The sequence below is a fragment of the Chlamydotis macqueenii genome, chromosome 1 (genome assembly GCF_036417535.1).
Source record: "Chlamydotis macqueenii isolate bChlMac1 chromosome 1, bChlMac1.mat, whole genome shotgun sequence".
Classification (NCBI taxonomy): Eukaryota; Metazoa; Chordata; class Aves; order Otidiformes; family Otididae; genus Chlamydotis; species Chlamydotis macqueenii.
This window is the reverse complement of record NC_141556.1, coordinates 182,388,111-182,413,044: the sequence shown is the minus strand read 5'-3', so window position 1 is coordinate 182,413,044 and position 24,934 is coordinate 182,388,111. Positions and strand designations below refer to the sequence as shown.

General features: G+C 38.0%; 1 protein-coding gene across 1 annotated transcript in view; it reads right to left on the bottom strand.

Moving 5' to 3' along the window:
* Positions 1-7,917: 7,917 nt before the first annotated feature.
* The window catches only part of NAA16 (N-alpha-acetyltransferase 16, NatA auxiliary subunit), a 65,719-nt gene continuing 48,702 nt past the window's right edge, over positions 7,918-24,934 (bottom strand). The window contains exons 10-20 of the mRNA XM_086771800.1: positions 21,137-21,209; positions 20,741-20,910; positions 20,219-20,371; positions 18,171-18,299; positions 17,382-17,595; positions 15,112-15,305; positions 14,305-14,413; positions 13,860-13,958; positions 12,674-12,817; positions 9,951-10,048; positions 7,918-9,682 (exon numbers count right to left, since the gene is read on the bottom strand). Of these exons, the coding sequence (XP_086627926.1) occupies positions 9,482-9,682; positions 9,951-10,048; positions 12,674-12,817; positions 13,860-13,958; positions 14,305-14,413; positions 15,112-15,305; positions 17,382-17,595; positions 18,171-18,299; positions 20,219-20,371; positions 20,741-20,910; positions 21,137-21,209 (1,584 nt within the window). The 3' untranslated portion in view covers positions 7,918-9,481. The remainder of the gene's footprint in view (positions 9,683-9,950; positions 10,049-12,673; positions 12,818-13,859; positions 13,959-14,304; positions 14,414-15,111; positions 15,306-17,381; positions 17,596-18,170; positions 18,300-20,218; positions 20,372-20,740; positions 20,911-21,136; positions 21,210-24,934) is intronic.

The following is a 24,934-nucleotide window of genomic DNA, read 5'->3' as shown; positions in this document are numbered from 1 at the left end:
AAACCATACATGTGACTGCAATGTAACAACTTTTTTTTTCTGTGTCATTAGGTTGTGGGCCCTCGCTCAGGGCAAACCACTGTTTCCACCTCTACCTGATGCTACTGCCACCATAGCGGGGTTGGTGTCAATTAACGTGCTGGATCATGAACTGGAAAGGCTAAGTTCTTTACTTTTCTGCCAGTTTTGCTTCAAAACCTTTCATGACTACCAGTCCATCAAGAAACTTGTACCATTTTAAATGAAAATGAGAAACAGTTGTTGTTTTCCACTGATTTTGCTCTGAATTGTTGATAAATCGAGAGAGTTAAGATGGCTGGATACTGTGCTACTTCAAAAAAAAATTGTAATTTTGTCCAAAACCCAGTAATTTTGTAAAGAGGAGAAGGAATATTGACTCAACAGTGGGTGGCTACATACCAGAAACAAATGGGAATTTAAGGCTTAGGAGGCTTGTATTTAATGAAAAATATCTGACACACAAACCACAGCGGAAACAAATTTTAAGCATTGTGAAGTGAAACATATAAGGGAGCTCTTATGGATTAAAATAATAAGACATCTCTCCTAATTCATCTCCTCCGTAAGTAAAATAAAAGGCAGTGAAATTTTCAGCCAGGAGTATTTCACATCAATGCTATTTGCTCTGACCAAAAATTACACATTTTGTACTGTTTCCGTTATGATATTTCACGCAGTCACATACGTGTAGCCTGTTTGGCTCAGTCATCTTGTACTTCATTCATATCCAGCACTGTCTGGGGACTGTGTGTTTCCAGAGCCTTAAGCCTGGCCAAGAAATATAGATTCTAAACTGATGTAATTAATAATTACACTGATAATAAAATATACTTGTGGCCAAAAAGATACTAAGTACATCCAAAGAAAGAAAAACGTTCCTTGGCCAAGAAGAACTCTTATTAGATTTTCCAGAGAACACTAAATATTCTCTGGGTTTGGTGGTGGTTTTTTTTTTCCTTTTTAGAAATATACATGGGTTTCCATTTTGTCTGTTTTACTTGCCCTTGTGTGACTAAACCAATCTTTGTTTTTTCCATGGTCCAGAAGCATCTTTCTCTTGTATTGCACCAGTCTCAAGGTAACTCAGACCAGTACAGCCACAAGAACAGGGGAAGTCAGGAATGGCAGGGGGGTGCAGGATGTAATTCCCATCCACCCTACTGAAGCAAGCTACCAAAGCAGGCTGAAAAAAAATCAAGTCTTACTCTCCCTCCCATGCTCTGTTGGCTTTAAGGCAGTAGGAGGCAAAAGGAGAAGCCAAGACCGCTTGTTTGCTGAACGCATGTGGTTGCGTATGTTAGAACAGAAGTGGAGCTCTTCATTTATTTGTCTTGCAGTAGTGCCAATCATGGACCGGGACCCCATTGAGTCAGTCACCATACAAACGTGGAACAAAAGCAGTAATCCCTGAGCTTTGGTTAGCCAGTAAATCACTCTCCTTTAAGGGATGGGGATTTGCATATTTATGGTTGGGAAATAACCACGCTTTAGTCCATTGGAGCCTCTCTTGTTAGGAGTGCACAGGGGGTTGTGTAAATGGGAAGAAAAGAATCAGTGTTACAGTCAGTGACCACGTACGGCATCCAGCTCTTCCCTCTGAGACAACTGCATTTCAATGTAAGACTAATTATTAAAAGCCCTGATTTTTTTTCCATTTTTCTCAGCCTTGAATAATTTTTGTGACAAGCCATAGCAGCATCCTGTCTTCCTCACAAATGAAAGTTAAATAAACCATGCTCTAACTCCCCAAGCCAGAGGGAGGATCTGCAACAGCAACTTCTTCCATATGCTCATTTTCTATTTCCAGCTTTTATTTTGTAAGTAACAGGCTTTCAGAATTGCCCACTCCACACTGCCCAGCACTGATTTACTAGTTGTGTTTCTACAGCAGAGGATTTGCATGCAAAACTACAGTTAGAGAGTTTACACAAGATGTCAGCAGTTAAAAAAATTTTTGCTCATTTTGGGCACATTATGTGCCTTCTTGCTAAAGGGATGCAGTGACATAGTCAGTCATAGAATCATAGAATGGTTAGGGTTGGAAAGGACCTTCAAAGGTCATCTAATCCAACCCCTCTGCAAGGAGCAGGGACATCCCTGACTAGATCAGGTTGCTCAGAGCTTCATCCAACCTGGCCTTGAACGTTTCCAGGGATGGGGCATCCACCACCCTCAGTGTAAAAAAAAAATTTCCTAATATCCAGCCTAAATCTACTGCCGTCTATTTTAAAACCATTGCCCTTTGTCCTGTCACAACAGGCCCTCAGCAAGTAGGAGGAGACAACAGAGTGAAGGAGGTGGTCAGCAGGTAGAAATAGCTTATGTTTTTGAAGAAAAAAAAGGTAGTCACATCTCTGTGGGCAATTTGTGTCATGGAAGGTCATGTACCTGGTCAGGCTAATATGGCCACCAACTACTGTGGTCCTCATTCCTCAGGAAGGCCAGGGCTTCTGTCAAGATGGGCAATGCCGATGAGAGGTTGTCTAACAGTAAACAGCCAAATACAGAGGCAACTTTCTTTTGATCCATTTGTTTTTGTTGTTGCCATTTCCCCCCCCACCGCCTCTTCTGTCCCTCAGAGATGGCCAGTATTGTGAGATTGTCTGTAAAACATGGTTGAAGAACCATACACAGCCATAGCCAGGCTCCATTTGAGCAAACCCAGAAGGAGCACAGTTTTCTCCAGAAAAACATACTTCCTATTCTGGGAAGCAACTGAGAGGAATTTGTATGTTCTATGAACAGAAGGCTACGAACAAAATATTCACAGCCTGGTACAATTATGTGTGGTCTGCTCCTCAAATATTTGATTAGACATCGCTGTCTTTTCACAGTCTACCTACATATAATTGGTAGATAAACCAACCTACATTTGCCGGGGTAGGTTCCTGCTAAGCTGGTGATTTGAATCTGTTCATAGAAGCGAACAGCAAGTGCTGAAGCAGGGAGAGAGGCTGGAGGAGAAGTACAGCAGGGAGAAAACAGGTTTTTTTGTAACAAATTGTCAGATAAGCTCAAGAAATCCTGCAGATCTGCATCTTTCAGCACAACGTGTTACAGTCTAGGTGGCACATCAGAAGCAAAAAGGATATCAGCCTTGCGGATCTCAGTATTGCAGTAACTATTTTTGGATGTTCAGCATCCTGAGGTGCCCGTAGCTTTGAAGTGGATATAGGGATTCCCTGACAGCAGAGTTATCTAGCCTTCTGATTTTTGCAGAATTTCCTGCTTACTGAAAAATAAAGTCTCTAGTGAAGCTGTAGGGCCAAGGAGAAGATTTACACCTACTGATGTCACTACAGACCTGTTTGGTTTTCCTGGCCCCTATGTCCCAGAGAAGCACTTTGCAGATACATCAGCGTTCACAAATCACACAGCTGAGTGCCGGAGTCCCGAAAAGCGCAGTAAGAGTAAGGTACCTGCAGACATTTCTATATCAGTTCACATTTGGATGCTCTGCAATGCCTGAGCTAACCTCCTGAGTACATGTCCTCACCACCTGGGTTAGCACCCTAACCCCCAAACAAATGCATCATGGTCTCTCCTGTGGATCCCAAAATAATAAATTCATCCACAGCAAGTCTAACTGCTTCAGTCCATTAGTTTGAACTTCCCCCGAAAGACATTTAGACATGCAGGGAATGTTATTAATAGAAATAAAAGTTCCTCCAACTTCAGGTACACTCAGAGCTGGTTTCAAAAATCAAGTGCATCGATTAGATAAAATTTGATTAAACATCTCCAGTGACATTTAACAGACTCCTTTGGTGCCTGACACCTTTTGTGGATCCCTGGATATCTTTTGCACTGCTATTTACAGAGCCAGGTCTCAAGCAGGTATTATTTGCTTACATTTGTAGAAAGATTTTATGGCAGTTTATTACTTGTGGTATAAACCCTTGTCTGGAACTAGGACTGCTCTGTGCTAGGCACTCTGCACAGGGAAGAGGAAGACAGCTCCTGCTCTGCTCTTTGCTTCCTGGGTTGTTTTACGTTTGACCATTTAACGTATGAAATTAGTTCCTTCTCCCACCACACTGCATACCTAAAATAGCTCTAGCAACCTCTTAAAACTCAAACCTCCTCTTAAGCTTTAGCAGCAAGTTCTCAAAGACTTTGTCTAGACTTGAAATATGTTTAAGCAGGGAAGTCTGAGCGGTGAACAGACAGCATATTTAATCCATGATAGATTAACCAGAGCAAAAGCTAATCTTCAAGGCCAATACATTCTGCCTCTCTTTAAGTCTGAGAAAAGTAAAGCAGGAACTGGGTTGATCGATGCTTTCCACGTATGACCAAAAGGCCAATCTGACCATCTGTAGGCTCAGATATCCTCTTCCAGTGTCTCTGTTCTTCTCAGGTGCTATGAAATAAGCCCAAGCAACTACACTCTCAACTTCAGAGCCCCAGATCACTGCCTACAGACAGCTGGAAATACGAGTGTAATTCAGCCATTTAAGCACACAGAAAACACTGATAACCTCTCTCCACTGCCTACAAGGAAAAAGAAGATCGGTATTTTCCCATGCTTTTACTACAAAACCAGAAAACACCTGAAAATAAACAAGACTGCAGCCTTTCATTACTATGAAAATATTCCAGATGCAACGCTTCCCTCTAGTGGAAAGTCCATGAACTGACCACTTTCCATTAACACTGGCATTCAGATATGAAAAACAAATGCCAAAAGTACATAGAACCATAGAATAGTTTGGATTGGAAGGGACCTTTAAAGGTCATCCAGTCCAACCCCCCTGCAACAAGCAGGGATATCTCCAACCAGATCAGGTTGCTCAGAGCCTCATCCAACCTGGCCTTGAACGTTTCCAGGGATGGGGCATCCACCATCTCCCTGGGCAACCTGTTCCTGTGTTCCACCACCCTCATTATAAAAATTTTTTTTCAGAATATCTAACCTAAATCTACCTCCCTCTATTTTGAAGCCATTACCCCTCATCTTATTATAATAGGTCCTACTAAAGAGTTTTTCCCCTAATGTTGTTGTTGAAAACATTAAGTGGCAAGTTCATTCACGTGTAAAGACATGATTAGGCTTGATTCTTGATTCACACTTAAAGCTTGGCCTCTTCCTAGCTGAAGGATTCATTATTTGGGAAGTACGGAGATGCTAGAGCTGAAGAGATTTAAGAAACTGCCCCTTCCACCATCACTGCTAAATTCTGGACTAAACTTTTGTTATCTCTACAAATACCAAGTGTAGGATTTTTCAGTAGGCCCTGTGCTTTTTGGAACAAGCTTATTCCCTATGATAAGTTTTGTCAGCCTTAGGATATGCTTGCCTGCCTGCAGGAAAGATAAGAGAGAGGGCAGTAGTGCTGCAGGATCCAGACTATATAAACCATTTTGAAGGTTTTGCAAAGGAAGCCTAACCAACCTATATACACACACACACACACATCATAGTAGAACAATTAATGTAATCACACAGGTGCTACAGGAGTGCAAAAGCTGCAGAACATCTGCTGTGGACAGCAGCAACTGCACCTAACCCAAGTTCAAGTCAGAATTGTGCCTGCGCCTCTTGGTTGTATGCATGCTCTTGTAGAGTTATATACTGGAGAAGCACTGCTGTTACTACCATCGCTTTCAGCTCCTCTTAACACCGTTTCACAGGCCTCAAGGAAGGGCACAGGCACAGCAGATCTGGACTGAGATGGCCAGCCATAGAGGCAGGTTCTTGCACCAAAGAAGGTGTAGCTTTTTTTGATAGCCAGCCAGTCAGCATGGATAAATCAACTGGCACTGAATCCCAAGAAGAGAAAAGACACATATGCTGCCCAGTGATACGCCTGCGTTACAATTGAAGATGAGCTCGCCTGCCTCAGATTGCTCCTTTTCCTGCTGCTTCTCCTGCACTAGTTCTGGCAATTGTCTGATAAATTAATTTTATTAATCACCAGAAATTAGACCAATCAAAAGATGAAATGAAATATTTCAGCTCAGCAAGCTGAATTAGCTCTTCACTAAGCGATGCTCTGAACTATCAGATACTGCCAGGCATGTTGAGGTAAGTGAAGTTCTGCATTCTGCAGGCAGCCTTTTGCTAGATTCGCTGCATCTCAATATTTTCCTTCTGCCCAGACAGCAAATCCCATCTTGGTACCTACCTGCAGGTGGTTAGGAACAAGTTTAAGACTTGGCTACAGCTCTAGTCATAGATAATCACAGCTTCACTTCCTACACCAGTCAGTTTTTCTCAGTAGAATCACTGCTACAATCAAACAAAACTTCACCAGTCCTTACCACAGAGACTGCCTCCATTTGAAACATGCTATAGATCAGTAGCTTTACTGACATGGGTCTGCACGCAGGTGGCCACAGAAGCACCTATAAAGCAACTCACCTAGGGCCTGATGAAGTTGCTGCCTTGCTCTTCATTGAGGGAAAGCAAGAATTACAGAAGGAGATCCATAGCATAAGTTCCTCCTTCACCTCCCTGTGGATCAATGGAACAGGTTCTCTCATTTGAGACAAGATAGCCAGTCTCAGATTTGAGACCTGAGATCAAGTATAGGGTGCAACTGTGCTGGGGCAGAGGAGATGGGAGACTCTTCAAGCTCAGAGTCACTCCCACAAGCTGACTTGATCTGAATTGTCCACAAACTCTTGATGCATCCAAGCAGTTATTCTGATGCCAATGGACTGACAGGAAGAGAAGCTGCTTCCTGGGATGTCACATTTACTAGAAGAGGAAAGAAGTTAAGGGAAGGGAGAGTGGAACAAGAATTACTATAATTGACTGTTAAAGTGGATTAAATTATTTTTGAGATGTCAAATTGCACAGAGGGGAGAAAAAGTGATGAAGAAAACAAAAGTGAAAAAGCCCAAATGAAGGAAAGGAGAGCTAAGCCAGCTGATATATTTTAAAGTTGAAACATTGAGACATGAAGCAGTGATTCCATGACATGTAAACACTGTCAGCATTGATATATTATAGCACACTTCCTCTGAGACAACTTAAAAGGCTTGTTAAGTTTGATGCCTTTTCTAATTCAAGTCACTGAAAAGACACCAAATCTTTTCAGAACAGTTTCAAGAACAAGACCTTTCTGTTCTTCTCCGTTATTTTTGTTATCCTTCCTGTACCACTCACCCTACTCTGTCTTTGCAGTAGTCTACAGGATTGCCAAGCATCTATTATGCCAAGTTGTTCACGTCTGTGATGACAGCCCTGAAGAAAACTCAGCAGCTTATGCCTCCAGTGGTTCTAAGAGAAACACACTGCACACTGGGTGACTGAAGACTCACTTTCTGTATTTTCCGAATTCTCAAGAGTTCCTGCAATTTTTAGTCTAGAAATCAAAACTGCGAATCTACTTTGTCAAGAAATAAACTGCTGAAAAATATATCCCAGGTATTTTTTCAAGTCTGATTTAAAGTGCCAAGCTAAACAGATACCGGAAGACTGGATTAGCACTCTTACCCATAGCGCCACAGCCTTCTTTTGAAGGCCTGAATTAAATCTCCAGCAATGTAAGTGTCATCGCTAGAAAAGACAGAAGACCACTGTACCACTTCATGTCTTCACCTCACACAAGTTGATGAAAGTGCTTCTAGGGTATTGCTGAGCCAAAACAATCCCATTGTGGTCAACTACCTCTCTCCCTGCTTCAGACATCTTTGAGCAAGTTGTTCCACAGCAAATGGCACACGGTGAAAAAAAAGAAAAAACCATCTTGCCATATTTCTCATGGTAGTATGTTACCAAATAGAGAGATACATGCCTCAATGTACTGAAGTGTGATTTTTTTTTTTCTTTAACTACTTACAGAGTTCACATTAAACCAGTGAATGTTGCAACTGAATGGAAAAAAACAATGAATGTGATGGGCTTAAGTTTGATGTCCACAAATATGCACAAATTCCAAACCAAAGGCAAGTGTGTACAAAATAATTTATTACAGCATAACATATATGTTGGCAGTATTTTTACAGTGAGTTTTCCATTCAACAATTTTGAATCTAAACAGATGACACAGAAAGGAGAATTTTAATTAGAACAGTTTATTTGTCTTAGTAAAATCCCCTCTTCATGAACTTATATTTGCCTTTGAGGGGCTAGTTAATATTACTGAAATTATTTACATTGCAGTGAAATAAAAACAAACCAAGACTGAATGATTCCATTACAGTTTCCAGAAAACAGGTTTTCTGTACAAGCCACAGTATAGCTATGTTTTGATAGCAGTTCTTATAGAATGTAAAGCTGTCATATTAGCCATTTTGTCCAGCAATACTATGCTTTTAAATAGGTTTATTAGATTCAGACTTCCATTTTGATGTGCTGTATATTTAATAGTTAATGCATCAGAATACAAAGTAAGAAAAAGGTTCATTGTGATTTGTAGTCAGCCTCTCTGTGCTCCCTTAATCAGGTTTTAACTGTAAAACGTACTCCTCACACACTATTTGCCTTGTAGCACCCAAAGCAATAGTATTTAGGAGTATTTATGGAGTATTGGCCGTACGTGAACAACTAAGACTTTTAATGGAGGCAATACCGTAAACTTACCAGTGAATTTTTATGATGTAGAAAAGAACTGTATTCCCCATTACACCTTCTGCATTTGCTCAAAATTGGAGCAGATTTTTCAGCTTAAGTGTCAATAGGTGAACAGATGGGGAGAAACCAGAAGGAAGAAGATGGAAGAGAGGACAAACAACAGTATCAAATTCTTGTTTTCAAAGGAAATTGCTTCAGGATACTCAAGAATGTTAAACTGACCATAAACTTAAGGAAACAATAGCTATGGAACACAAGATAGATAGAATAGTTCTCACAAAGCCTTTTTTTCCCCCCACAAACCTCATCTTCATATCCATCAACACTGGTTCCATATAAGACACATCTGACAAAAACATGCAAACCGTCAATGCTCTCATTGTCAATGTGCTTCAAAAGAAACCAAACTGACCAAAGATAAAAATTAAATTTAAAAAAAAACACCACCAAAAAAACCAAACCCAGAAAAAACCTAAAGAACAGTAAAAGACAAAGAGGGCAATTCAAGCAGCACTTCAGTCTTAATCTGCTAAAAACACTCAAATGATAATTTATTAACAAGATATGATCTCATTTATCTGTATATGTAATGACACTTATGTGAAAGCAGTCTTTAATATCCATATTTTTTGTGAGAGAGGGCTGATGGATTATTAAAAGACTTAAAACTGTACAAGTATAAACATGAAAAATGCTTATTAAGGATAATGTTTACATAAATATTGGCAGTTTTTGTTGGGAGAAAAAAATAACTAATAGCATACTCCATTTCATTTAACTATCCAAATATTTTGTTTTATACCTTTTAAAGATACTAAAATACAACCTGGAAAAGTAACCCTGATCTGTATCCAGCCAGCATGTAATGAGAATCAGAGTTTTGTATACATGTGTGCATGTAGGTATACACACACACGCGGGCTTGCAGACACTATTTCAGATTTCATTAGACAGCAAATCATGGTTAATGGCTGTATGATTCACAGATGCAATGCTGCTATCGTCCTCATTTGTGGCAGGCATAAAGGCAGACGTAAAAGGAAACAGTTTATGACATGCTGCTTGATATTCTTCACATTGAGTGTGGCAGCTTCCAAAACTGCCATCAAGCAGTGCCTCAAAAACCTTTGTTAATGTCTGAAGAAACAAAAGTAACAGTTAATAAATGTGACTTACAACTGTTTTAGTAATAAAAAAGTACTGTTAAACAACACTAGTGTGAGCAAACCCAGAGTCTGTTGGTATTCAGATATCCCATAAGTACTTAAGGGAAAAAAATGTGAAACTTTGTTCTTTCAAATAATATTATCATGACATATGAAACATGTACATTATCTTGCAGTTAAGTACACATTACTTAAGATCCCACACTTTTTTTTTTGGTTTTAAATACTGTATCTTTTACCTTCACATTTTTGTCTCTCATGTTTTTATCCAATCTAGTAGCAACAGCAATTGCTTTTTCTTGTCTTGATTTGTCCAGGAAATACATCATCTTCGCACCTTATCACAAGAAAGAACACAACATTTAGATTATAGCATTCCTAAATGCAATGCTGTATATACAGACACACAAGACCTAAAAACTTATAAATCAATGTGTATTAGGACTTTTTACAAGTCTGGATAAATGACACTTTCTTCTATTGTTTCTAACTTGAACAAAACAAAAGCTATTTTGAGACATATTAGAAGCATAAGGATTAAGTAATACAAGAGATCTGCCTCTGCAAAAGTGAAATGCCTCACTTCACTGGAGACCTGTCAGTCAAGAAATACACATAAGGAGTCCATTGATGACTAAGGCCTTCAAATCCCGAGGCTAAATGGAACCCCTCCTACCAAGGTAAGAGTGAGCAAAATAAATTTTCTCAGAGATACTCTGAATTCTTTTGAAAAGTACTGGAGGTGAACAATTCAGTTACTGAACAATTGTGGAACACAGAAGACATTCAGACCAGCGTATGTCCATATTGCAGAAAGTAAGGCGAAGCTGGGCTACTAATCTGGAGCTAAGTGAAACAGCTTTGATACAAGGGCAGTGTAATCCACATTCAGTATTTTGCCTAGACTACACTGGTGAGAAGACACTGCATTAATGTAACTATGCAGCTTCTTGGACCACAGTTCAGCAAAACTGGTCTGGGCATCTCTGCAAAATACTGTGTTGCTCTTCAGTATTACAGCTGCTTTAATTTAAAATCTCATCTTAATGAACATGTAAGCATTTCATACACTTTCCTTTTATCAAATACAAAGTCCAGAAACGCTGCACTACGTAACCTACTATGAAGAGCAAGAAGCTTAAGAAACTGTTTTACTGAAAAAGTAAAAAAAAAAAAAAAACAAACAGATTGAGTGTATTGTCTCCTCTTGCTCAACTCATTTCTCCAATTAAGTTTGTTTTCCTAGTTAAAGTTCGCTAGTTCTTACTGCTTTTTGTATCCAGAAGGTTTCAAAAAATTGCTAGACTGAATATACTTGGGCTTGAGTCACCATAGTATAAAAAAAAACCCAAACCAACTTATTAAACTTAACCTACTTACACTTGTTTAAAATCAGGGAGGCTATGGTACAGAAACCAAGAAGCGATTAGGATTCTGCTTATTTTTTTACTAGTAATCATTTTAAGCTAAGAAAACACTGATTTGTACTCTGACTTCAGGTTTAGGTCTTTCAGACCTTTATATTTTCAAACTTGGATTAAAGATGACGGTTTAAGAAGTTTTTTACTGTAGATAAGTCAATTGCTTCAAACCTGTTTTAGCATAAACAGAATACTGACATACAGGTGAAGTCCCAAAGCTACCAAGGACAGGTCTATGGTAAGTTCACTCTTGAAAATCCTTTTCCCACACTTTAAAATCCTGTTCCCACAGTTGTTTCCACTGCCTGTAAATTGATACATTGCTGGATCACAATGATCAATGGACCCAAAGGAGCTTTTACACATTTAAGCCTCTCACCTCCACTGAATGTGAATAGACTCATCCTTCTTCAAAGGGGTCCCTGACATCTTTCTAACATGGGTGCCACCACTGTCAACACGCTAAAGATGTAGACAGTGTGAAGCCAAATTCTAAGTATGACAATTACTATGACAAAGTAACTACTATTTTCTATGTTAATGGAGGACCTGAAAGTAGAACTTGGAAAACACTCAGATGGCTAATAGATGACAAGAGTGAAAGAACCCACCTGTAAGACTCAAGAGCAATCACCTGCTGGGATATCTGTACTTGACTTCCCAAGTCTTGAACTTGCTCAACAGGAAAGAGTTACAAGTATTTGTCCCTGTTTTAGAAGTGCATCTTGGGATTTTTTAATGGACTACCTAATCATCCTTTAAGTGAGGTGAACGATCCTCTACAGCTAACCTTCTCCAGTGATTCTGGACAGATCCTGGGTAACTTATATAAACTAGGTAAAATTAGTATTGTTCTAAGTACTTAAGTGCCTGAACAAATTTATACTTTTTTTTGCTTCCTAACTGCTGGAGAGGTGTTTAGTTTTCCCCTCCACTAGGTTCTCTGGTGACATGAATTTTTGTTCCAAAACCTTCTGTACTCAGTAGACATGACAAATTTCAATTTCAACTCCCTCTGACCTAACTCTAGCAGCTACTCGTATCTCTTCTTCATAAATAGTGAAAGAGTGTCATACTTCATTTTCATTGTTGACCACAGAGCAGAAAAGTAGCAAGTTTTGCATATTTTTATTGATGCTGTTGCTACTTGACAAAGCTATGAGAAGGAACAGAGACATTGCAGTTGGCAAGAAAACAGGGAAAAGCAGTGCTTCCAACATGTAGGATTTTTTTTTATATTTTATCATTATTTCAAAACTAGAAGCTGCAACAGAAGGGATGGCAGTGCTTCCCTGCTTTCATGTCTGTAGTGGTCTGACTGTACTTTTTCAAGGTACGAAGCAGGTTCCTTATGCATCTAAATAAAGTGAATAAGGGCTGTGTTTTTTTTTTTAACATGATAAAAGGAGACAAAAAACCCAAAGTAAACATCTGAATTTCTAGCTCATTGGAATTTATGTATGATTTATGGACGGCATATAAATATTCTGGATTTAAATGACTTCATCTAATTCTCAAGAGCATTAAATAGTTAAACAAACCTGACAGTTGGTGCTGAATGGAGGTAGCATTGTGTTTCAGAAATTCTTCATTAAAACTTTCCAAGTTTTTATTAATGAAGATTTTCTGCATTTCTTGAGTTAGGACCTTGCTCACAATTTCTGGGAGGTTACTATGGTCAGATACTAGAAGGGGGAAGGTAAGAGGGAAAGACACAAAGAAGTAATTTAAACAACTGTAGAAAACAGTATGAAACCATAAACATTAGTGCTAAAACTGCCTTTTTAAAAAATTTGAGCACAGAAACAAATTCCACTTCAAAACAGTACTACAGGTCAACACAAGCTCTGGTATTTGGAAAACAAATCTGTCAGATTATGATTAAGTATGCAAAATTAGTATTTTTCAACATAAATACATACTGCACAGAAAAAAAAAAAACACATGACTAGTCAAAGTGATTTTATTTAAGTCGCCTAATTGTGAATTAAGCCAGCAAGATACACTCAATCAGCTCCTTTTAATGCTGTCTTATATACAGTTTCTGTTATTATATTAAGAAATCTTTGACTTTATCTAAGCTGGTTCACATGACAAAATAAAGCACCAGGTCAGGTAGTGTTTCTTCAGAGCAAACATTATATACATTTAAGTAATTATAAGCTCTAGAGTGCTTGTTCAGTTTCCCCGTATTTTAAATTTATTCTTGATGTCATCTATTACCAGACTTCTAAAAGTCAACTTAGTTGTACTTAAAATGTAGGAAAACAAGCATGTACACAATTTGATCTGCAGCTCTATAAAAGCATTAACAATGCATTTAGAGAAGAAAAAGTGCTCTGTCGTGTAAACCTTCTGCTGTCTGAGACTAAGGTGACAATGCATAGTTGTGCTTCAGTCAGAAGCTCTCATATATACCACTTATTTTCTTAAAAAACTCTAGAATTTCAGGGATCTTGGGAACACCTACTCCTCTGTGAAACTGAGCCGAAATGAGTTACTGTGTCCACCTGGTGGATTAATGGAGAAAGGAGTATAATAGGATACATACACAGTACCTCGCATAGCACAACCTGTCTTAAGTATTACCAAGGAAAACAAACTATTTTTCTTTTTCTTCATATTAGTTTGTGTTTCAAGAGTATTTACACATTACAAAAATACATAGTTACGTCCTTGCACAAATACAACTTCCTGTATCTTTATACATACTTCCTACACACATACCAGCTTTAGAGAATCTAATCAAGCATTCATGTAGCCATGGGTTATTATTGTTGATAGCAAAAGCTCTTTTGACAGACTGTAACATTAAGAGAAACTTTCCTGTGGGAAGAAGAAAAAACAAAAACATACCAAGATTAAGAAAATATAATTTTTTCCTCTTTGTATCAACTGTTTTCTTTAGTAAATCTAATACAAACATTAGAAAGATTTTTCCCATCCAAATTGCTTAATAACATAGAAATGCATGCCCCCCCAGATAATTAAAGAACACATTGCAAATATCTTTCTACAGCATTTACTAATATATACTACAACTAACTTTGCTCTTATTTTTTTTTGTCAAGTAAATACCTATTTTCCAGTCCATTTTAGGCTACATTCAGATACCACAAGTCACAGTGAAGGGCTACAATTTTGTAAAGAAAAAAATTATGTAGTACTTTACCTTTTCTAAAGTATATTTCAAATGCTAATAAATGTGTTTCTATGTCATCTCCAATAAGATTCTTAAGTGGTATAAGGAACTTAATGGCTTCTTCTAATGGATTTTCTACCTGGTTTAAGAAACACAGTGAAATTTAAAGCTTAAAATAAATGTCAAATAAAAAAAACCACTAAGGACAGTTTGCTATTCAGAGCATTTAAATAATCAGAGGCCAAAGGTGAACTGTAGACAACTTTCTGGCTTAAACTGAACTACAAGAACAGCAAGATTTGAAAGTGTTTAATCATGATTTCATGTTGATAAGACAACTCTGGCACTGCTTATGTAACGTAGTCAGTGTTTTAATTTAGCATTTAGGAAACAATCACCTTAGACAAGGAGCTTAAACTTCTGAAGGTACTCCGATAAACAAAGTAATTCCTTGTGCTTGGAGAAATACTGGCTCATGTCTCCAAATTTTGTGAACTGCAATTGCATTTCTGTTAGTTTTTCTCTATTCACTGTATGAAAACGAGTCCTTCAGGCAAGAACTATCTTTTTACTCAGTATCTATTTTAATGAAGCATGGCCTACAGTTCTGAAAACCCCAAATTTAAGGAGAGTAACAATATTATCAATATAGAACTAGGATTTATTAGAGGAAAATATTACTTTAGTGTTAAGTAGAGACGGACTACAAAAAGGTATCTTTGCATGCAGAAGTGATTTTATAAAAATGCTGGATTCTTTTAGGAGAACTTGATAGTAGTCTCATATTGTAGGCTTTTTATGATAATCACAAATTTAACATGAAAATACCATGCTAACCCTTTCCAGTTTTTCAGGAACTAGCTCTTCCCTGGGTCCACTAGTTTCCTCCTCCTCTTCATCTCGCTTTTTCTTTTGATTCTTCTGTTGTCGCTCTCTTTCTGCATGTTTTCTTTCCTCTTCAAGTTTTGCTTTCTTCTGTGCTCTTCTTTGCTTGCTAAGCATTTTCTTCAATTCTTTGGCTGAGAGATTTTCTACAGATTAAGAAAACAAACAGATAAAAGTAAATACTCTGTTAATATAAGTTAAAATCTTGTTTCTCTCAAGAAAATGCTCAGACACACCACTATGCTCTTCACCTATATAAAAAATGGTATACTTCTACAGAGATTTCCATAAATATCAGCACTTGCCAGGCTACCATCACTATGTAAGTCCAACATAACTACTGGATTACTATTTACAGCATAACACAACACTTGATCTTGCATATTTTCTGTCACAGTTGTTACAGAAATCTCAACTATGTTATCTCAACACTCTTAACTAGTGTTAAATAAGTAAGTTGTTGCATCTATGACAAGTTTTACCTTAGGAAATCCTCAATGGTTTTCAAGGGTAATACTAAACTCCCATATTGAGTGTAGCTCAGCTTCCTTCTAATGCTAGAAATATCCAGGCAGATTTACACTCTATCTTAAACCAGCTTGTTATCTTTCATTAAAGTGTCTGAACAATACACAGCCATAATAATTGCACTGATTTTCTGCAAATGCCATGGGATAGCTAAACAAATGCAAGCAAGAACTGGTATTGTTTGGGGTGAGAAGTAAAATACTCTGGTGTGTTTTAGCAGGATCATCATATGAATCTTCAGGCTGCTTGCTGCATTCAGATTTTGAGAGCAGACTAGCTTTTAGATAAACCAAGGAATTTTAACAGTTGCATGAAAAACAGAACACAAAAAACATGGTTTCCTACGGGTTCATACAGAAGTGAAGAGCATTCAGCCTTTCCATTCACCCCACTTACTTCCCTGCTGTCCCACTGACCTGACTAGTTTAGCCAGAATAATATTGTAGTTTCCACTGTCTACTGTGATGTTTCACTAAGAACAGGATCTGTGCTAATAACATCGTGAGGAGACTGATATCTTTTTTGTGGCCAGGGCACCATGACCCCTCTACTGGGGCCAGTTACCATCCTGAGACAGGGAAGCAATGAAAAGCAAGCGTTCTTTTTACTCCATTCATACAGCACCGTCTTCCCCTGTGGATGAGTCTACTTAATCCCAATGCACAGCAGGCAAATGAACTAACATGACTTAGACTCTTCTCCACCTTAATGTCGATAACATTTCTGCTATCAAGATCCTCTGTCACACACCTATCTTACACTGCATAGAGAAACAAATTGAAATTGGAGACTAAAACTATGCAATTTGAACCATGCTGTGAAATCTGCCTTTTTTATATGAAGTTCATTATACATAGTCAGATATGGAAAAACTTATTATTCACCTCTGAATTAAAGGTAAGATTGTATTAGCAATACCGAGTGGCATTTTTGGTTTAGTTTAACATTTCCCTCCACAAATATTCTTTCCTTTGCAAAGAGCTAGACATTAATTTCACCCCTTCAGTCAACAGCCATTGCAGTGCTGACAGTAGCTGTGATTCCACAAGAGGAGAAGCAACTGTTTAACTTATAGAAAAAAAACCTCACAACTCATTTGTCATTGAATCAGATTTCCAAATCACACCCCACTGGTTTCCTAAGAAAGTCTGCTTTCCACTTAACACTGATTTTAAATAGTCTCTTAAATGTATTGATTTTGCTAATACAAACTTACTCATGTATTCTTTGGTCCTGAAGTTATGTGAAAATGATAAAGTGTAATGCAGTGTTAACTAGTATTACTAGGTTATAAATACATAGATCAAAAATAAATTCTTACAATTCAGATGAATTAAGAAACAACAGATTGTTTTCTCCCAAAATCGGTTAATTACATTTATCTTTTGTTTAAATGGATAAATGGTTGAATTGAATTTTATTCTTCCTCTTAATATTCTGGAATGCCACTCATCCGTATGTACTCCAACTATAGCTAGGCTCATTCATGTACTAGTTTTACAATATGATCAGAGGAGAACAGAGGAAGAAAGCTGTAGCATGTTATCTATGATCTCTTTTCAGTTACCAAATCACGACAGAGAAGAGGAAAAACTCATGTATGTTACAACTCATATCTATTCTATAGCACTTAGCTTAATAAGCTTTTTTTACATGTGTCATACATATATGAGCCTCCATAATGGTCTAGATACCTGAATTCACTTCTTGTTCTTTGCTTTCATTGGTAAGAGGATTATCATGGAGCTTCAAGTAGATTTCAATTGCTGATCGAGCAGCCTTGAAGTAGAAGGCATGTTTCCTGAGCACATCTTCTAATCTCAGAAGGTCTACATAGGCACGAAGAGTCATCTTTCTCATGCAGTATGTGTGGAAGTCAAATTGATCATCCGTTATCTCAAAAAAATGCTTAAATTAAAAAAGAAAAAAAGTCTTATACACTTCCCTTGCTTAGCCTATTATTTTAATTTAATTAAAAAAGTAAAGTTAAAACTGATATTATTTACAGGCAATATTTAACAATCATAGCACCATCCTTACAATACTGATTGTTCAAGATAACCAGTCAGGAGGGGGAAAAACCCACCCAGGAACACCTCATTTTGTTAACAAAAATGTGATTGTTCAAAGACTTCAGCACTCTTTAAAAGCCAACTGAAATGTGATTGCTCTAATTAAAACAACAATTGGCAAAAGACAGCATAAAATTAGTGTACTAATGTTAGCGTACAAAAAGTTGTATAGTTAGGAGACATGGTATTTTATATTGAATTCTTTTCTCCTCAAATAATTGTTTTGCCCATGATAGCTAGGAATGGCATCTTAACTACTGCAACAAACCATCAAGTATTAACCTGTTTTTAAAAATCTTTGTAAACAAAGTTTCTAGTACAAAGAAAATCACCCTGATTACATCAGCAAATATCTTCACTAGTGTATGAGAAATGCTGGGAAAGAAATTGATGGTGTTTGTACCTACTTACCCTTTCTACTTCGTGGCACTTTTTCAAGGCATCACCATACTTCCCTAGCCTTTGATAAGCTGCAGCACATTCAGTCTGGAACCACATACACTGCATCTCGTTCAGGTTTTCCATAGCAGAAGTTCCTTCCTGAAATAAGTGCCATTGTCACTTTTTGCTATTACAATTACCAGCAACTGCTCTCAACTATGGCTACTTTCAGGCCATTAGTGGGAAACAATCAATTCTTCAACTACTTGGAATAGAACAGAAAATGCATATAACCACCCAGTAACTGAGAACAATACCTGTGTTATCCTATGCTCCCCAATATAGAAACAAATAGATTTAAATTATTTTTGAAAAATAAACTGAAAAAGATTAGTGTCTCAACAGATTTTTAAGATTAGCTCATGCTTGTATACACAGTCTTACTTCAATGATTTATAACTGGGGGCAGAAAACACTACTTGTAAAACTCTCCAAGTTCAGAAAATAGCTTGTTTGTTTTTTCCCCCTCTGTCAGGTAAATGGCATCTACTAGTCTAAAAATCCACCAATATATTCTGCTTATATGAATAAATAAGTTTCTTAGAACTTGTTAGCCTAAAAGATGAAGTTAGATGTATAATTCATACTTTTAGAAGAAAAAAATTCTAGGACTTATTCTTTACAGTTTCAATGCTTTAAATAAAATAATAATCAAACTGGAAACACGTTCAGAATATAAGAAATGCTATCCACCAAATTTCCGGAACAGTCTTTATACTAGAAAATCCAGTTCAACTCTAACATTTAATTATTTAGGATAAATAGGATAAAGATTTATCCTATCTTACCACAGGTATCTCTCCTAGAGTTCTGTATTTCTTGCTCTAACACTTTTGAGAAGCATATGGGCTGAGTTTTAGTAATCAAGTTTTCAATAGTTCCTAGAAATATCTAGGGAGCTCAGAACAACTTTCAAGTGCTTTCACACTTAAAATTAAGAATAAGAAACCTACTTCATTTATGTGCTCTGGGAAATCCTACCAAGTGGCTGTCTTCATATTTACTTACATTAATATGGAAATCCAGTCTTTATGGATCTAGATTTTGTTGAATGTCAAAACCACAGAATTTGAAGTGTTTACCCCATCCTTAAGGAGAGGACTGTGCTAACAAAGTTTTTGTCTGTGGTACTAGCTTAAAGGAATGAAATATTCAAGTTCAAATTACACTTATGCTGGTGCTAAATCATAATGAATATAATGCACGTTCCTGTGCAGTTAGCTCAGATGGTATTAGTGGAAAAACAGGTTCTGTAAACAAGTTATCCATCAGATGCATTTCAGAGAGGTACTTAGAAGTACAGAAATAAAAAAGATTCCAGACAATTACCTTTGAAAAAACTTTTTTTCCCCCAGAATTCCCCAGAATTTAGTTGGAGTACTACGTCTAGATCTGGGGCTACCAGCATAAGAGACATGGACCCATTAGAGCAGCTCCAGAGGAGGGCCACGAAAAAAGTTAGAGGGTTGGAGCACCTCTCCTGTGAAGTAAGGCTGAGAGAGTTGGAATTGTTCAGCCTGGAGAGGAGAAGGCACCAGGGAGACCTTACTGCAGCCTTTCAGTACTTAAAGGGGGCCTATAAAAAAGACTGGGAGAAACTTTCCACCATGGCCTGTAGTGACAGGACAAGGTGCAATAGACAAACTTAAAGAGGGTAGGTTTAGATTGGACATAAGAACTTTTTTTTGTGATGAGGGCAGTGATATACTGGCACAGGTTGCCCCATCACTGGAAGTGTTCAAGGTCAGGTTGGATGTGGCTTTGAGCAACCTGATCTAGTGGAAAATGTCCCTGCTCTTTTTCCAGGGGGGTTGGAATAGATGACCTTTAAAGGTCCCTTCCAACTCAAACCATTATATGAGCCTATATAGTTATCTACCACTAACTGTGAAAGCATTATCTTAAACATAGACACACAAAAACCAAAATTATTTGTTTTAACTTTGGTGAAAAGTTACATGAGTAAAAAACAAAATGCCAGAGGCAAAAATCTCTCTTCATTAAAGCAATATACCTACCCTCGTGAATTTAGAGCACATCTCCTCTGCATCCTTCACCATATTTGCTCGCAGCATATATTTAGCACACTTAGAATTTATAAATCTGTCTGCAGTATCCAAAGACTGTGCTTCATCCATCCATTTGGCAGCTTCCTTGAGGTTACCTACATGCTGTTAGGAATAAATTAAGTAGTTAACATTCAGTATAGGCCTAATACTGACCAACTCTTGAAATTTATAGTTACTGGTATTTCTCCCTCAGAAATAACAAAAGGCAGTATTATGGTTCACTCTCCTCTGCTCCCAGATTTTTTCAGAATGAAAATTGGCTGTATATTGTGATTTGCTTTGCAAAGCCTAAACAAAACAAAGGGGTTTTCATTTTCTTCTTGACAGAACCATCCACAAAGAAACCCACACGGAAACTAATGCCCACAACCACTACTAACTGAAATACTATCCACACGCTCGCATCAGTTTGATGGGTTGGTTTTTTTTTCTACAAACTATGTACTCTACAGGTCCAAATTCACTTTTTACCTTGTAAATTTTTGCTTTTAAATAGAATAGTTCTATTAATGTTGGAGTGCTTGCAATTGCAGCATTGATGTAATCCAAGGCCAAAGAACACTGGCCAAGTTTGTCAAAGTGCTGTGCCAGGAAATATTGAACCCAAAGCAGTGTTGTCGGGGGCTCTTTCTCTCCATTTTCTGCAACAAAATGGAAAAGTTAAAGTAACCAGTAAGACTGAAGACTGCATTTGAAAAAACCACAAAAACAAAGCTTGGCAAATTAAGGAAATATTTCTTGTAATGCATTCATTTAGTAGCAGCTATTACAACTGTTTTCTTGCAAGAAGTATCAGCACTTCTTGACAACAGCCATAAACAGTGTTAGTAGTTACAGCGTAATTAATATAAGACCATAGAAACTTACCACATGTACTAAAAAGGTCACAAGTTTTCAAAGCAGCTTCATAACCAGTAACAAGTTCTTGGATTGTAGAAACCTGCATATAAAAATACCAACTTAAGTCATGCTTTACCTACCATGCTTACATAAATTAACACACTGAAAAAACACTTAGGCAAAATTAGATAAACTAAAGCAATCACTTAATTTGGAAAAAAGATTGGATGTATCCTGATATAGTTTACTTCACCTTTCACAAGCTACCTTTGATCACTCAATTTAACTGGTGATATGGCAGGGAAACAGGTGTAATCTTCGGCAGCTTACAGCAGAAAGTAATCAAGTATATTTGACTAGTATCCTTTTTAAATTATAGTTTGGATTCTTTATTTATGCCATTAGTTTTTAAGCATCTGAACTAAGTCAAATGAAAAAAGGTGCTTTGGAAAAGACTTTGCAAGAACTTCCCATAACAATGAAGATACAAAAGAGACTTCAGTGGTTTTCTGACAGGCTGAAATGTACCAGTGAAGATTTCATTGTTAAAGAGGTATTGTTGCCCAGAATACAGGCTGCATCTTTTAACACAAAAATCTACTGACAGATTTATTGATTGATTTAAGGCTAATACTTTCTGAAATCAGACCTCATCAACAATACTGTTCATTCCAAGGTTGAAGACTCAAAATTGACACAATTTTGAACTCACACTATACGAGTTTGACATTTACAACACATAATGTTAGTATTCCTACATTTCATGACAATGAACTATTCTGTTGTGGTTTTGTTTAGTAAGAGGGGGCCTAAGGTGGTAGCTTCTGTAGGAAACTGCTAGAAGTCGCTCCCCTTTGTTCAGTGGACTCGGCCGGGCCTAGGGTGGACCCACTGCTGGCTGAGGCTGAGCCAACTGGTAGCAGAATGTTCTGTGATAACGCCTCTGCAATAACAAACTTAAGAAGGAGAAAGGGGGGGAGGGGGGGAAGGGAAGAGAAGAGAAGATGTGAAGAAGCTGAGCGGGGGCAGAGGCACAGAGGGGGAGGTGCAGGCCTCATGGGCCTTGCAGGCCTCACCCTCTGGCCTCCCACCAGGCAGCCGACTGGGCCCAACTTGGCCCGGCCCGGCTGCAAGAAGTGGAGAGGAGATGAGCTGGATGATGTGAAGAGATTGAGAGGCATCTGCCAGCCTGTTGTGAAGAACTTTTCTTGTGAGAGAAATAGCTGCGGATGCCAAGGTCAGTGAAGAAGGGGGAGGAGTAATGCGGCTCCTGGCCAAGATTCCCCTGCAGCCTGTGGTGACGACCATGGTGGAGCAGGTTGTCCCCCTGCAGCCCATGGAGGTCCACAGAGGGGCAGAGATCCACCTGCAGCCCATGAAGGACCCCACACCAGGGGAGGTGGATGCCTGAAGGTGGCTGTGGCCCGTGGAGGGCCTGCTGGGGCAGCCGTTCTGAAAAGACTTGGGGGGGAGAGGTTATCTTGTTCTGTCTCATTATCCTGCTCATTTTAGTAATAAATGCATAGTTTCCCCCAAGTCGAGTCTGTCTTGCCCGTAACTGTAACTTTAAGGATTTTCTCCCTGTCCTTATCTCAAACCTCGAGCTGTTTTTCCTTATATCATCTCCCCCTATTCTCTCGGAGGGTGGAGGGAGTGAGAGAGAGACTGCGTAGTCTGGTCCCAATTGAGACTTAGCTACGACATATTCCAATACTAAGTCCATGGCTTACAAGTGCCACATAGCATTTCTAATCATTTTATGAAAAGCTCAGGTTGAGCTTTTTGTAGCTACATTCTAAATGTGCCTGCCAGAGTCAGCAAGTAACCAGCCTCTAAGGGAAAAAAGAACAATCCAAAAGATGATCTATGTACATATACTCAAAACACAGAAGGGTCTTAAAAAATAAGATCTGTCTCTAAGCATAGCAGGAAAATGTCTAAATTCACCAATTAAACAAAACTTATAGATGGTAAAAACCTAAAACTTCAACAGTTAAAAGTAAGATGATCCTACATTTAAAAAAACTTGGCTGCAAGAGTAAAATAAAAAAATATTGTGGAGAGACAGCAAAATTTTAAAAAGCAGGATTTGACAAAGCACACATTCACTTCAAGATACATTTTGGGAGAGGAGTGGAAGGGAATAAGTCTTGTTCTAGAAAATCAAAGTAAACAAGTTGCAGGATACTACTTTATTTAAACTAATTCAGCACAACATGCAAGAAATGCCAAACATTTCATTTCAAAGGGAGCAGAGAAGGTAACACGCCCAAGTCACATGCAGGCAGTGTAAGTGTCTCAAAAGTATAATAAAATGTATAAACACAAACACACATTCTGAAAAGCTCTAAACAAATCTCATAAGAAATGGTTTCTGGTACCAAAAACACAAATATAAAGTGTTACTAGACTTCAAATAACTACAAAATTATAAAGGAATGTAAAGAAGCCAGAAGTAAACAGACAAAGGTAAGTAAATGGATTAAGCTGTTATCTGGCCTCAGACATCTATTTACTGAAAAAAAACCAAAAACCTTCAACAACCTCATAAAACCTTTGAAGATTCTCTTCTCTAAAACAAGTTTGAATGCAGAAGTAGACATCTGCCTCAGGTAGCAGGCTTGCAGTGTATATGCACAACAGTGTTATTTCCCTGTTGCTTTTCACCGCAACAAAGTATTCCCAAAGTTATCTCATCTCACTGTTAGTAAACCCAAATTCTCTTGAGACTAGCTAGCTTTGCTAGACTGCAAGTGACAAGATTGCATGTGAAGCCAGAAAGACTCTTTACTTATTTAATAAACACACTCCATCACCACCAAACTCTACATATAATTCTTTCCGCCTACTCCACACTTTGGAGTATGGCTTCACAGCAGAACAAAGACCACACTACCACCAAAAAGAATCGTGCCATCACTTCTGAGCCAGGTACATGTGCCTGGTCTCTGCTTTGAGTCAGTGCTAGTTGCTGTACCCAGGATTACAAGTAATTTACTCCATACTTAACCTCAGCATACAGTTCCATCATCAAGGGAACAGACCTGGGGCAGTGAGGCAGCAAGAATGCCTCTCTTCCTAGCAGGAGGGTCTTCAATCAGCTTACAGCAACAATGAAATGAAATCCTCTGACCTTGAGGTGACAGAGAATACCAAACATGTTTTAAAACATGTTAAGTTATTCCAAATTCAGAATTCTGCAGTGGTTTTGGCTTCTACAGTTCCAAGAAACTATACTGGAATTGCCATTCTGAAAACTGCTTTGAACACATTTGGGAACAAGTATTCAGTGAAAGCAACAGCTACAAAAACAATGCAGATCAGGTAGTTAGGTTACTGAAGACATTGTTGATGTAAATGACAGTCTCTTTGGTTCTCATGACTACTCAATCTTTTTCCTCCCTTTTATGCTTATACTTCAGTCTCTTACTAGAAATTTAGGAAAGTAATTTCAGGCTCATGTGCTTCTTCACAGAATAAATGATCTGGAAATATGAACCCTAATTTGTGTCCACATTAACCACAATTTCAGTAGTAAAATGTGTCTCTTGGATTTACTGCCACCTATTATCTGTATTGTAGAGTCGTCGCTGCCATGTTAAAAGCAATAATATTTTACTATTTATGAAGAATGCTGTAGCATTTAGAAAGATCATTTTACAGTTTCTAAAAATCAGGCTGAGGTATTTGCAAATACTACGATAATGACCATGAGTTAATTTCAAACTGTATTATTCTAGGAAAAAAAGTTTCAGTTATTCCCTTGCCATGGATCTGAAAAAACCTTAAGGTACCACAAAAGCATAACTGAAATCATCAACAAAT